Raw genomic sequence first — 12,745 nt, forward strand, 5'->3', positions numbered from 1 at the left:
TTGGCCAGGAAAATGGAAGGAGTGTTGTCCTGCAGTGCTGAGAACCTATTTGAGATGTGTGTTCATAAACGTGGAGACCAGTCAGCACAATGTTGTGTCTTTAGTTTTATCCATCTACATGGTTGCACATACAGAGGAAGCAGAGTTGGGTTCAACCAGGTTTATAGTTTGCCATATGTGTAGCTTCAGCTTGCTAAGATGCCATTGAGTGCACAATGTACCCTTATCTTGTGTGCTGCTAAGAAAGAAAAAAACACTTCCTTTAAACTGTGACATGCCATTAATTTTATAGTACATCCTGATTTCTGAGCCATTAGGGGAGAAGTATTCATTGTAGAATTGGTAAAATTAGTAGTTAGGATGGTTTTACTTGAAAGCAACAGAAAGTCGAAACATAAATGGATTTTAGCCATGAAGAGGAGCCAAGAGGGAAACATGGCAGCCTGATGGGAACATGGCAGCTGAAATGAGGCTTGCTTCCTTGGCTCTCCCAACTGCAAGCACTCTGCTTCTCTTGAGCCAGCTTGCTGGGGGGACCTATCAGAAACTGTAGGATCTAAGATCTGTTGTGATCCTCCCAGACAGAGAACTGGTGTATAGCTGGGCCAGTGTAGCAAGGGACAAAGACCATGATGTGTGATGTATAGTAGATCTTCGTGACCTCCACAAGGTCAATATATTGCTAAATGGATGAGCAGAATCTTACCTGTGCTTGAGGCAGGAGGAGTACTGGGAGACCTGGGAGCAGTGAAGATTCATACCTTGATGATGTATAAAACTGTTCTATAGTGATAGAAAGATCAGTGTTGGGAGAGATTAACTGCAAAGTGGTGTGAAGGAACTTTGGGGGGGGGGGTAACAGACCTGTTTTATGTGCTGTTTGGGAGGGTTCCACATGTGTATACATTTGTCACAACTTAAGAATTGTACATTTAAGGTGCCATTTATTGTATATAAATTATTCCTCACTACTACTGATTTAAAATTTTGGTTGGAAAGCATCAAATCAGTATGGCAGTCACACTAAATGTGAAAAATTATATTGTGCTGGTAAAACTGTTGGACTAGGTTAAGAAACAAAACCTAACCATGTCCTGTTTAGAAGAAGAGCTTTTGAAAACTTGAGAAGGAAATATGAAAAATACAGAGTTGGATAAAGATCTATGGCCCAAGAAAACAACAACAAAATATCAGTAATTATAATAATAGACAAGGTGAAACATGAACATCAAACTGTATAAATGGTTATTATAATGATAAAAGGGACAATTTATGAAGATCTAATAGTTACAAGCTTATACGGCTAAATAGCTGAATACATAAAGCAAAAATAACATGGCAAATGTGTCATGGTATGGGATTTTAATACACCTTTCTCAGAAATAGATCTAGTAGGTAACAGGTGAGAATATAAGGGAGTTGAATAGTGCATTCAATAAACTGAATTACACATCAATAGTAGTTTATATTCCTACAATAGATTGTCTTTTTTTTTTTTTAATGTCCAAAGAACTTTGGTCAAAGATTATCAATGTCCTACATACGTGACCACAAGGAAAATCTATAAACAGGTGAGAAAAGTTGAGGTGTTGTTTTTTTTTTTTTTAATAGGCCACATTGCTTGGTAATAATACTAATAATTAGAAGGAAATAATTATAAGGTGACTCCTTTGAAACCTGCCTCCTATGGAGGGTTCCCCTGTTTTCCCTGTATTTGTTTTTAATGTACAATCACCCTCAGTGTATTCTTGAATTGGAAACTTGGTAGAAGCAAGGAGTTATTAATTCTCTGTATTTCCGGTTTCATATTGTTCAAGAGTCTTTATGTTTCAATGGGATGCCTTTGTGTGACTGCTGGTGAAGTGAGCACAGGCAGTACTGGTGTCTGTACCTGGATCACCAGGGATGGTACAAAGCTTGACCTGAAAGTGTAGTTGATGTTCCTGGCCTTCCCTTTTCCATAAACACTTATTGGCCATTCCCTAGAACTTGGAGAATTTCAAGTTAATGATTTAAAAGAAACAAGCATACCGAATACAGGGGGACGTGGAGAATAGCATGCTCTCACGTACTGCTGGTGCAAATGTGAATTGTTACAGCCGTTTTGGAAATAATTTGGCAGCTTGGTTAACAATTAAAATTCATCTTCCTTTGGCCCAGTAATCCTCCTCCTAAGATTCTATTCTTAGAAATTAAAGCACAAGTAAGGCCATATGTATAGGGATATTTATTGCAGCAATGTGCATAATGCCAGCTGACTGAAAACAAAATGAATGTTAGTAGGAGAAAGGCAGAAAAAAAATGCTACCTCAATAGGTTAGAAGATTATGCTTCATGGAAAAAGTGAATTAGACTAATACCTGTTTAGTTGAAGAGATTCTCACAGTTTTGTTGTGTGAGAAAAGGAAGATGCAGAAAAGTTTGTATAATAATTTGTGTAGCCAAAAATTAATTGAAGAGAACTGTGCATATATCATGGGCTCATGAGTATGAAGAAAAATAATTAAGAATGCTTACTAGGTAGTTAAATGTTTATTTTAGTGTGGGGTGGGTGGGAGTACTTTGGGAGAGAAGTTACAAAAGGAGAATTGTCCTTTAGTTGATAAAAGGCTATCTGTGATCATAACTATTCATTATTTGTAAAATTATATAAGTGCTAGATTTAAAGATACTAAGTGAATATTTAAAATTAAAACGATCTATTTTCTAAATGTGATGCTGATTTGCAAAGACCTGAGTATGTCTATGTATGTGAAATTCATAGAAACTCTTAGGAGCAAAACAAGCATAATAGAAAGCCAGAAAACTTTCTGAACTAGAAGAGCCTAAAGTGTGTCCACACACATACACACAATGAACCAGTAACCAGTGGGAAATTTATTAGCCCATAAACCTGGAGTCACCTCTGTGGTTGGTTGGTTGGTACTGCTCTTCATGGACCTTTGCATTCCTTTGGTTTGTCATTCTTGGTGTTGGCTTTGTGTTCAACCTTGTAGCAGGATGGCTGCTTTGCTGAGATGGAGTTCAGGGCACAAATTGGTTATAACACCTGTGAGAGGAAGGGGCAGGAACCAAAATTGGCCAAAGGAAGAAGTTGAGCTTCAGTGCAGGCCTGACAAAGGGGAGCTTAGAACAAAGGATTGTCAGAGTTCTTTCATGTTGGGTTCAAATACTCCAGCCTTTCTACCCTCTATGGTGTGAGCTGCCCTGGGCAGGGCGTGACCTGGGGCAAGGCAGCTCCTGAAGGAACTGACACGTGGAGGCTGCTTGTTGACGCTTGTTGACGAGGCAGTAAGTCCTTCCTCAAAGGGGAGATTATGTGATACATCTCCCGGTCCACCACACTGTCTTTCTTAAGAATGAAAAAATAGTTCCTGGAAGCCCTGCATCAAGACTTGCCCTCACATCTAAGTATTAGATTACATGCTGTGACAGAGACTAGTAATGACCCTTCTTTGCCTTTCTCCACTTTGCTAGTAAAGGGAATCCTGATTTTTCATTGAGTACATGGTCATCTGGACTAATGGCTACATTTCTCAGCCTCCCTCTACATTTAAACATGTCAATAACTTTTGGCTGACGGGATGTAAGTTGAATTGTCCTATTTGACTTGGAGGGGTTGTGCACCTTGTGTTCTTTTCCTCCCTACTTGGTAGAATGTGGGAATAAAAGCTGGAGTTGGAGCCACCGTCTTGGATTATGAGATGGAAGCCACATGTTGATGACAGAGCAACAAGACAGAAGAGCATTAGGTCCCTGATGAGATGACAGAAATCCCTTATGTGCTCTGTATATCTTTCCTTTGGACTTTATATCTTGGTTAAGCCATTACTAATTACGTTTTTCTGTCAGTTGCGTTAGGACCTAATCTTAACTGATACACATTTCTAATCAGTTATTGGCAGGGGCACAGAAAACCATGTTTGGCTCAGACTAACATTTTGGGGGTAAAATGGATATTGGGAGTAAGGCATGGAGATATCACTAACCAGATAAGTACAGTAGAGGGAGAAAAGGGGGAAAGAAGCCAAGGGATTTGCAGGTGGTGATAATTGTGATGGACCATGGAATCTTAACTAGGTAAGTGGGAAAGTCAAATGTGTGGGTGGTGGGTGATGAACATGAAGAAGTGATCAGTGGATTGGAGGTCCCCATAGGGCTGATGACTTCCTGGAAAAGGGGAGCTAGGCTAAATGAACTTGAGACATAAGAGATGGTGGTTATAACATAGGATGCCTAAAATGAAGATTTTGGTGCTTTTGCTGTCACAGATAATGGCAGGAAGTGGATGACTAATGTGGGGTGGAGGAAAGACCGTTAATGGTGAAGTTAAGAAATGGAGAGCTTAGGTTCTGATTGGAACATCTTGGATGTTGATGTAGTTGAATGGAAGGCAGTGAACTAGATGCAAGTATCAGTGGGTGAGAAGGAGTAACTGGGATGTCAGTAGTTAACTCAGAAAGTAGGGGAGGCAGATCCAGAGGAGAACATCTGTTTCAGAAAGGCTGACATTGGTGACGGATGACAGAGGAAAAATGATCTGGAAACAGCAGTGAGGAAGGAAATAGCATCCTTCTTAAATATGAAAAAGTTCTTTATAGCAAAAGATAACAGACACGAAATATAAAGAAAAAAGCAAACTGAGAAAGTATATTTATAGTGTATTTAACATGCAGATGGGAGCTCCTTAATATAAAAAGAGCTCCTGAACATTAATTTGAAAAAGACAACTTGGTGGCAAAGTGGGCACAGAATATGGAATTTTAATTCACAAAAGAGGAAATGCAAATGACCAAAACATACGAGAAGATATTCAAGCTTCAGGGTTAATACCAGCCAAAATATGAATGAGATTATCAATTCATGCCTATCATATCGGCAAGACCTAAAAATATTGACAAACTTCAGATTCAGCAGGAGTGTGGGAAGGCAGGTACTGATGGACACTGCTCCTGGGGGGGGGGCGGGTGTGGATCGCCTCCAGAAGCAAGATGAATGTGACGGGTCCCTTGTGTGTGTGGCTCGATGTGCTTGTGCAACTCAGTTATGTTCTCCACAGTGTTACTGTATTAAATACACTTTAATTGTACCTGTAACTGTATGATCTTACTTTTTAAAAACCAACTCATATTAGTACGTTCTTGTAGCCATTTTCATGGTACAAAGTATGGATTTCTTGTCTTAGCTAGAAAGATTGAGATATGTTTTTGTTTATTCCTGTTGGTTTTAATGTATTTGTATCCCCTTTTCTTAAGTTTATGGCAAGTACTCTTTTCACCCAGATTTGTATACACTGACTATAACTATCCAGTGATTTTATTCTGGTTATACATTAATGTACCCACTATGCTTGAATTGAGAATTAAGAAAGATATCGATATGTGAAATTTTGATGGACTTAAGTGTTTTTTTGTTTTTTTTTTTACTTTGCATTACAGACTAACTGGATCTTCTGGGTTTGTAACAGATGGACCTGGAAATTATAAATATAAAACGAAGTGCACATGGCTCATTGAAGGACAGTAAGTAGTAATGGCTGGTTTAATTTTTTTTTTCCCGAGCTCAGTGTGGCATTACTTTTTTTACAAGTAAAATTAACAATCTGTAACATAAAGTACTTAAAATATTTTTTGTTTGATAACTTTTCATCTGACAAGTGAATTTGATTTTATTTTTCTTAATCTTCATTGTTAATCTGAAAAGAAGTTTTGTGTTGATTTAAAGCTATGAATGAATTGTACACACCAGAAATTTGTATATTGTCAATTATAATAGTTAAAACTGTTGAGTATTTGAAATGGTTTGCTTAAAGCTATAGGAAATTAAATATTATATCATTTTTGTAAGTACTTATTTTTATTGTGGGCAGGAAAATAAAAATAACTGTTACCTGTTCAAATGGCTTCTTCTCTGGGCCTCCTGTACCCTCCAGCTCTTGCCTTTTCCTTCTCTTTGTAGCATTTTTTTTTTTTTAAGTCGGCTCCATTGTGGACATGAAGCCCAGTATAGGGCTTGAACTCATGACCCTGAGATTAGAATCTGAGCCAAAATCAAGAGTTAGTTGCTTATTTGACGGAGCCACCCAGGAGCCTCTCTTAATGGCAGATCTTTAATGCAGAGTTTCTCAAGCTTTGTGGTCTCAGGACCCCTTTTATACTCTTAAATTTAGAGAATTCCAAGTAACTTTTGTTTATGTGGGTTATATCTGTGTTCATCATATAATAAATTAATACTAAGGAAATTCTTCATTAACTCATTTAAAAGCAATGATAAGCCTACTACATGTCAGCAAATATGACATATTTTTATGAAAAAGGAAACCCTATATATTTTTTTAAATGTTTTTTATTATATTATGTTAGTCACCATACAGTACATCCCTGGTTTCTGATGTAAAGTTCGATGATTCATTAGTTGCGTATAACACCCAGTGCACCATGCAATACGTGCCCTCCTTACTACCCATCACCAGTCTATCCCATTCCCCCATCCCCCTCCCCTCTGAAGCCCTCAGGAAACCCTATATTTAAAAAAAAAAATCAATGAAAAGAATGATATTGTTTTACATTTTTGTAAAATTTCTTCTGTGTCTGGCTCCGTAGAAGATAGGTGGGTTATTATATTTTTCTCTGCATTTACTTTGTTACAATATGTTATTGTGGTTGAAGAATGTGAAGAAAATTAGTCTTCACTTGAATATGTAGTAGGAAAAGAAAGGAGATTTTAATAACTCTTATAAATAATTTTGGGTCGTCTTCTTTGATACTACATCAAAGCTTGACAGGTGCTAATTTCCTAAAAGTAAAGTGCAGTGTGGAATCTGAAACAATGTTTATGAACTTCTGGAACTTAAGTTCAAATCTGTTGGTTTTCTTGTACTTCAGAATGGATCTTTGACTCTTAACAGGATATATGGGTTATTTGGAAAATCATCGTTCAATGAGTTATGCAGATCTTCCAGATTTTGATATATTGCATGATATAACCTGAAATAGAAATCACTTGGTCAACGTCACCATTAATCTCATCAGAGAGTTTGAAGCTTTGGGAAGTTGTGTACGGGTGGCAGATGCAAATGTCCGTCACTCTGTTGCTTGAAAGTTTACATTTTATCTTTGGCAACAAGTGCTGTCAGTGGTTTTCTCTGAAGTGACCTGCTCTGTTCATTTTTAAGAAAGTATCACCAAATATACAAATCTGAGTAACCGTAGTTTGTTGTTCTTTTAAGTAAAAATGATAGATGGCATTCCGGGAAAAAAGGAACTAGTTCAGCTCACCACCCAAACAGTTGCACGAGTGGTTTCCCTTGAGACCACTGTCCTGTGTTAGGCAGCAGAAATGCTTTGTCAGTGCTTCCTGTCTTGTCATGTGGAATATTCAAAAGATACGTACTCATGGGTCAAGATTTAATGAAGTTAATAGTTTTTACCGCGTAATAAAGATATCCTTACACGAAACCCATTTTTCCTTTTTCTCTGAGCATGTAGTGGTGAAGAGTAACAGTGATTACTGGTCCAGTTTGGTGCTTCCGCCTTGCTCTGTCCTAAGGTGCCAGCAGGTTCTTTCACCCACCATCGCTCCTGAACCATTAGTAAATGCCAATGTGCTGATAAGGGCACGTGATATTTTAGGATTATCGTGAACATAGATTTGACCTCTTAGACCACCTAAAAGAGTCCCAGGGCCCCTCCCTGCATTGCAAAGCCCACAGTTCAAGAACTGCTGCTTTAAAGAGTTGTTTGCCCCTGTGCTTTCTAGCAGTTCATTGCTATCTGACCTCCTTCTGCAGCAATCCTCTGAAGGTGCTCCTGGTGGTTGTTCCTCCTCAGCCTAAGCAAAACCTTTAACTCCTTCTTCCCCTCATCCCCATATTCAGCCTATCAGTAAGATCTGCCCATTTTCCCTCTACAATGTCTTTCCAGTCCATCTGCCTTCTCCTTTTCATCTTCATCTCTACAATTGTTGTGAGACACCAATCATCCTGTCTTTCCTGGGCCATGCAGTAGCCTTGAAATTGGCCTCCTGGCTTTTGCTTGTTGCCCCTTTGGCCATCTCTCACTTCTTATCTCATGAGGTGTCCTCTGTTTGCTATGTTTCAGACACACTGATTTTCTTCGTGTTGCTTGGACACATCAACCTCTTTCTCACTTGCACTTTCAGACTGTGCTGTTCCCTATCCTTTTCACATGGCTTATCTCTTGTCGTTCTCATCTCTTCCAAAGGTTTCTGGGGTAGTTCCCTACTACCTATTGTACACGTCACATTCCTTTCATGTCTTCACGGTAGCCATCATCAGCCGAGTTAACTTGTTTGTGAACTTATTTAGTTGTTTGCTTAGTTAGAGATGTTAAGTAGATGAGTGTGGGGTAGAGGGAAGGCCTAGGCTGGAGACGTATAATTAGGCATCACCAGGATATAAATGGTGCTGATACTACCAAGAGGTTTTTGAGTGGACTGTTTGGGTGGAAGCCAGGTTTGCGAGCAAAGAGGGTGAGTGGGATGTGAAGAAACAGAGAAAGCAGAGTCTTGTGTGGAGGTTCACTCTCTTCAGAGAGAGGGATAGGTTTGGTAGTAGCTGGAAGGAGAGTTGAAGTTTGACGTTTTTATGTTTTGTGGTTTTTTGTAAAATATGTGAGACTTAGGGAGATTTAAATGAGGATGTGGAAAGTTCCAGATGAGAGGGAGATGTGAAGTGTTTGAGAGGTGGACAGAGGAGGGGACAGGTGTATATGTTTTGGAAAATGGGGTGTTGAGAGATTTTTGTCTGGGTGCTGAGCTTAAGCAGGGAGGTGGGACCAAATGGTTTGAAATAGTAGTTGGGTGTGAGCAGCAATTGAGGAGGGAGAGAATGAGTAGTAGCGCTGCTGGCAGATTTGAAGTGCCAGTTGGAAGTTGGTGAGCTGTGACCAGTCCTGAAACCAGCCTACCTGGTGGTCTCGAGGACCCAGTGGTAGGCTTGGTTTTCTGCATTAAATCTAAGTCCAGAGGCCCTCTAGACCAGGCCTTTGCCAGGTAGTTCCATGGAAGGGCAGAAGGGTAGGCAAGTATAGAGAACTGGCAGTGGCGTTTGTGAAATGACGTAATGTGGAATCTGAGGTTGAGTAAGGAAGGAAGTGCCGAAACAGAAGGGCCAGTGGGTCGGTTCACAGGCTGCTGAAGAAGAGCCTCTGGATGGACTGCAAGGCCCAGGGAGGCAGAGAGCCTGGTGATTTTGTTTACCATTGCGTGCTTAGCGGTCTCTTGCACATGGTAAGTATGAAATAAATTGTCAGCAAATGAAGGGATGTCGTTTATGTACTGTTCATTTCTTCTCTCCCTGTAAGTTCTTTAAAAATCGATCTCTCTCTGTTTTCTCATCCAATGTTTTATACTTATGATGATGATTATAAACTGCTTTTCTTATTCTTTTCAGGCCAAATAGAATAATGAGACTTCGTTTCAATCATTTTGCTACAGAGTGTAGTTGGGACCATTTATATGTTTATGATGGAGACTCAATTTATGCGCCACTAGTTGCTGCCTTTAGGTAAGTTTTGTCACCGAAGTCCTAGTTAATCATTATTTGATTTCTGAATTCAGACTTACCTCCTAGATTGCAAGCTTTTATTATTGCTTACCACCTTTATTTCATGGAGAGGGTACTAGTTCTGGAGTTCTCTGTCGCTTGTGCGCTAGGCCTGACTTGGGTTCCTTTAGCCACTGGTAAGTTTCTGGGCAGAGGGCTGGACCTCTCGTTTCAGGTTCCTGATCTATAAAACTGTGGTAGTAGTATCAAGCTCACTTACTTCTTACGGTGGTGGTGAAGTGTACATTTAAAAAATGTTTTGTGAGTAATATATTGGATATTATTTCTGTGAAAAATTTAAATCACAAACCACAGGCACCTCGATCCTTGTGTTCCTCATTGCATAGGCGTTCAGGAGTTATTTGTTGAATCCAGATCTCGTGTGTGTGTGTGTGTGTGCGCGCGCGTGTGTGTTTATATATATGCATTAATATGGGTGAAGGGAACTTTTTGGAAGAATACACAGAAAATGAAGAGTAACCTGTGGAAAATGAGGAAAATACCAATTATGTATTTTTTTAAACAAGTGTTTTCCCTATTAGTAGTTAAACGAAACAGCTTAACACTAAATATACGTTCTCTGTTGTTTTGGCATTTTAGTTTTTATTAGCAGTCAGTAGCTGTGTTGTTTATTATGTTTTTGACTACATGGGGGTTCAAAACCATCCATTTTTCTTCCTTTTACTTGATAGAGGATTTATAAAATATATTTTTCTAAAATGTACATCCCCTTAGAGAGCCATAGCTGTCAGTTTTTCATCTGCAGCTGACTTTCTGGATTTCTCTCTCTCAGACATTTTATTTCCCTGACTTTAAAAAGAAACCAATTCAGCAAATATTTTTTGTGTTCCTCACCTGGGGCTAGTCTAGTTGATGTTTCATGTCAGTGAGGAGGTAACAGAGATTAAACAGTACACAAGCAGCCCAAGGACACAGGAAATCAGGGGACTAATGTGCCCTTATATTTTTCTACTTACTTTGGCTTAGAATTCTCTCCAGCATATCTTTGAACTGAGAACCTAGGTCATTTTCTGGGTTTCAAAGTTTCACTAATGGAGCCAAAGAGCGGGGTGGATAGGCCATGCTAAGCATTAAAATGTCATCGTCCAAGTGTGGGGTGGACATATTTTTATGCCAGAATTTGAAGCATACTTTGGGTTATGGCAAGAGGCACTCCAAATTTCAACACATGCATGGAAATTGTCTATATTAGGGTACTCTCATGATAATACTTGATGGGGGTTCACTCGACACTGAGTTCATGAACCAGAATTCATGGAGTCCCTGTCATGTGCTGGGCGCTTGACTCAGGTCTCCAGTAGCCCTTGTGGGAACATCAGCCATGTAGGTGCATCGCCCTGTGGCTCCCCTGGACTGTGTATTTGATGAGCACACACGTGAAACAAGAGCAGCAGCAAAGCAAGCAGGAGGCTTTAATTTTTCTAGTCATTGACTTGTGAGAGAAGCCAGAGTGTATATACAAATAACAGGAAGATTTTTCTTTCTCTAAAAAAGCTGGTTAACTGGTAACATAAATTAACACATTGATTATTTTAAAATTTAAACTTAGAACATATTTAGTGTGAAGTTTCTAAAATGATAGTGAACAAATATGTGTTTAAAAATGGAAATTTGCCTGAAACGCAAAACCCCTAAAGCAGTGATGTACAGAATACCTTGAAAACCACTGTTGAAGCCATAAGGGCGCTGTCACAAGATGGGGGCTGAGGAGTGCTGCTGGGTCAGGAGAGCTTTGGAGGGAAGAATCAACTCGGCGATGTGTGTGTGTGGGGGGGGAGGCAGAGTGGTGAGAGCCTGCTGGCACACAGCCCAGCCAGTCAGGAAAGAACCCCGTGGGATTCAGGAGGTGGGGACACCGTGTACGTCAGTTCCTCCCAAGTCTCCGTGTGAACTCGGACACGTCAGGTAAGCGCTCTGGTCCTCAGCTTCTGCTCCCTCAGGTCACCGTGTTGTACCGTGTTTTCTTTGGGTGTGTGGCAAACTCTGAAGTTTGACTTGGTTCTGAACCGGTCGATGGCATTTATCTTTTACGTGTTGAAGTTCTGAATGAAACTTGTGTCTCAAACCAAGTTCCATTAGCAGACAAATCTGAGAGCCGCTGGAGCAGGATTCTTCCAGCTCTACCACCTTTTGCGTTTGTGGTGCGCCCAGTTCAACAAATGTGTAAATGTAGCACCTTTGTGGAGCAGCTCCTCTGCAGAGGTGGTAGTGGTGAGGGGGCAGGGAGAATAGTTTTCCTTTCTGAGAACATTCTTTATCAGAACGTTATTCCTTTTAGAGTTGGTTGTTTTTTCTGGCGGTGGGGGTGGGAGAAGTCATGTATTGATAAGGCAATTGTTTAGGCTGTGACGAAGAGCTGTTAGAAGAGCTTACTAAAAGCAGGAGTCCGTCATCTGTCTAGCACTCCAGTGACCCAGTTGACACCGTGGTCAGACCACTGCACACAGAGAAGCAGTCAAAGGCAGGCACTTCGCAGGTTCATGAACCTTCCTTCACCAGGCAGAAGTACAAACCCTCCCTAGCCCCGTCGCCAGACTCTGACCCCTGACTTTAAGATCCTGGCTTTCCTTCCACATCTCCCTGCCCTTGAGGAGCATCCAGTCTTGCAAGAAGACAGGTGTGTCAAACCTAGGATTGCTAGGAAACTCGGCTGGTATAGTTGGTGAAGGCAGGGTGTGCCCCAGGTGTGTTCAGAGAGCCCATGTCTGCCTGGCACCATTCTACTGAGTTAAGAAAATATCTTTGAACAGCGATTTTCAAAAATGGTTCTAAATAAATGGTTTAAAATATAAGATTATACAGAACCCCAAGGCAGGCAGTCCTTGATTTGCTCAAGTTGAACAAGTGGCTGCCACGTAAGCCATGGCTGCATGTATTTATCTACCTGGGGGCAGGAGATGGGGAGGGAGGTGGGAGGTGGCTCGGGGTGACAGTTGAATGGCACGCTTGCAGCATCGCTTTCTCACCCACGCACTTTCCATTGCCTTGCATGCTGGCTTGAGGCTGTGTTCGTGTTCATTTACCCTGTAGAAGTTTATTTTTGTCATAAACCAGTTGTTTTATTTTCACTGGGAGAAAGTGGCACATTCCAAAGCTGTCACAATGTCAAGTTTTCAAAGTGGAAAGAAGCCAATGCCTGAGTCTCTCTGACAGTGGGGA

At 40.4% G+C, this 12,745-nt stretch overlaps 1 protein-coding gene across 3 annotated transcripts in view; it reads left to right on the top strand.

The window, feature by feature from the left end:
• Nucleotides 1–12,745, top strand: part of ATRN (attractin) — a 146,710-nt gene that overhangs the window by 28,919 nt on the left and 105,046 nt on the right. For all 3 annotated transcript variants that reach the window (XM_057312635.1, XM_026503085.4, XM_026503086.4), the window contains exons 2-3: nucleotides 5,439–5,522; nucleotides 9,413–9,526. In XM_057312635.1, the coding sequence (XP_057168618.1) occupies nucleotides 5,439–5,522; nucleotides 9,413–9,526 (198 nt within the window). The remainder of the gene's footprint in view (nucleotides 1–5,438; nucleotides 5,523–9,412; nucleotides 9,527–12,745) is intronic.

The sequence above is a fragment of the Ursus arctos genome, unplaced genomic scaffold (assembly GCF_023065955.2).
Source record: "Ursus arctos isolate Adak ecotype North America unplaced genomic scaffold, UrsArc2.0 scaffold_16, whole genome shotgun sequence".
NCBI classification, from domain to species: domain Eukaryota; kingdom Metazoa; phylum Chordata; class Mammalia; order Carnivora; family Ursidae; genus Ursus; species Ursus arctos.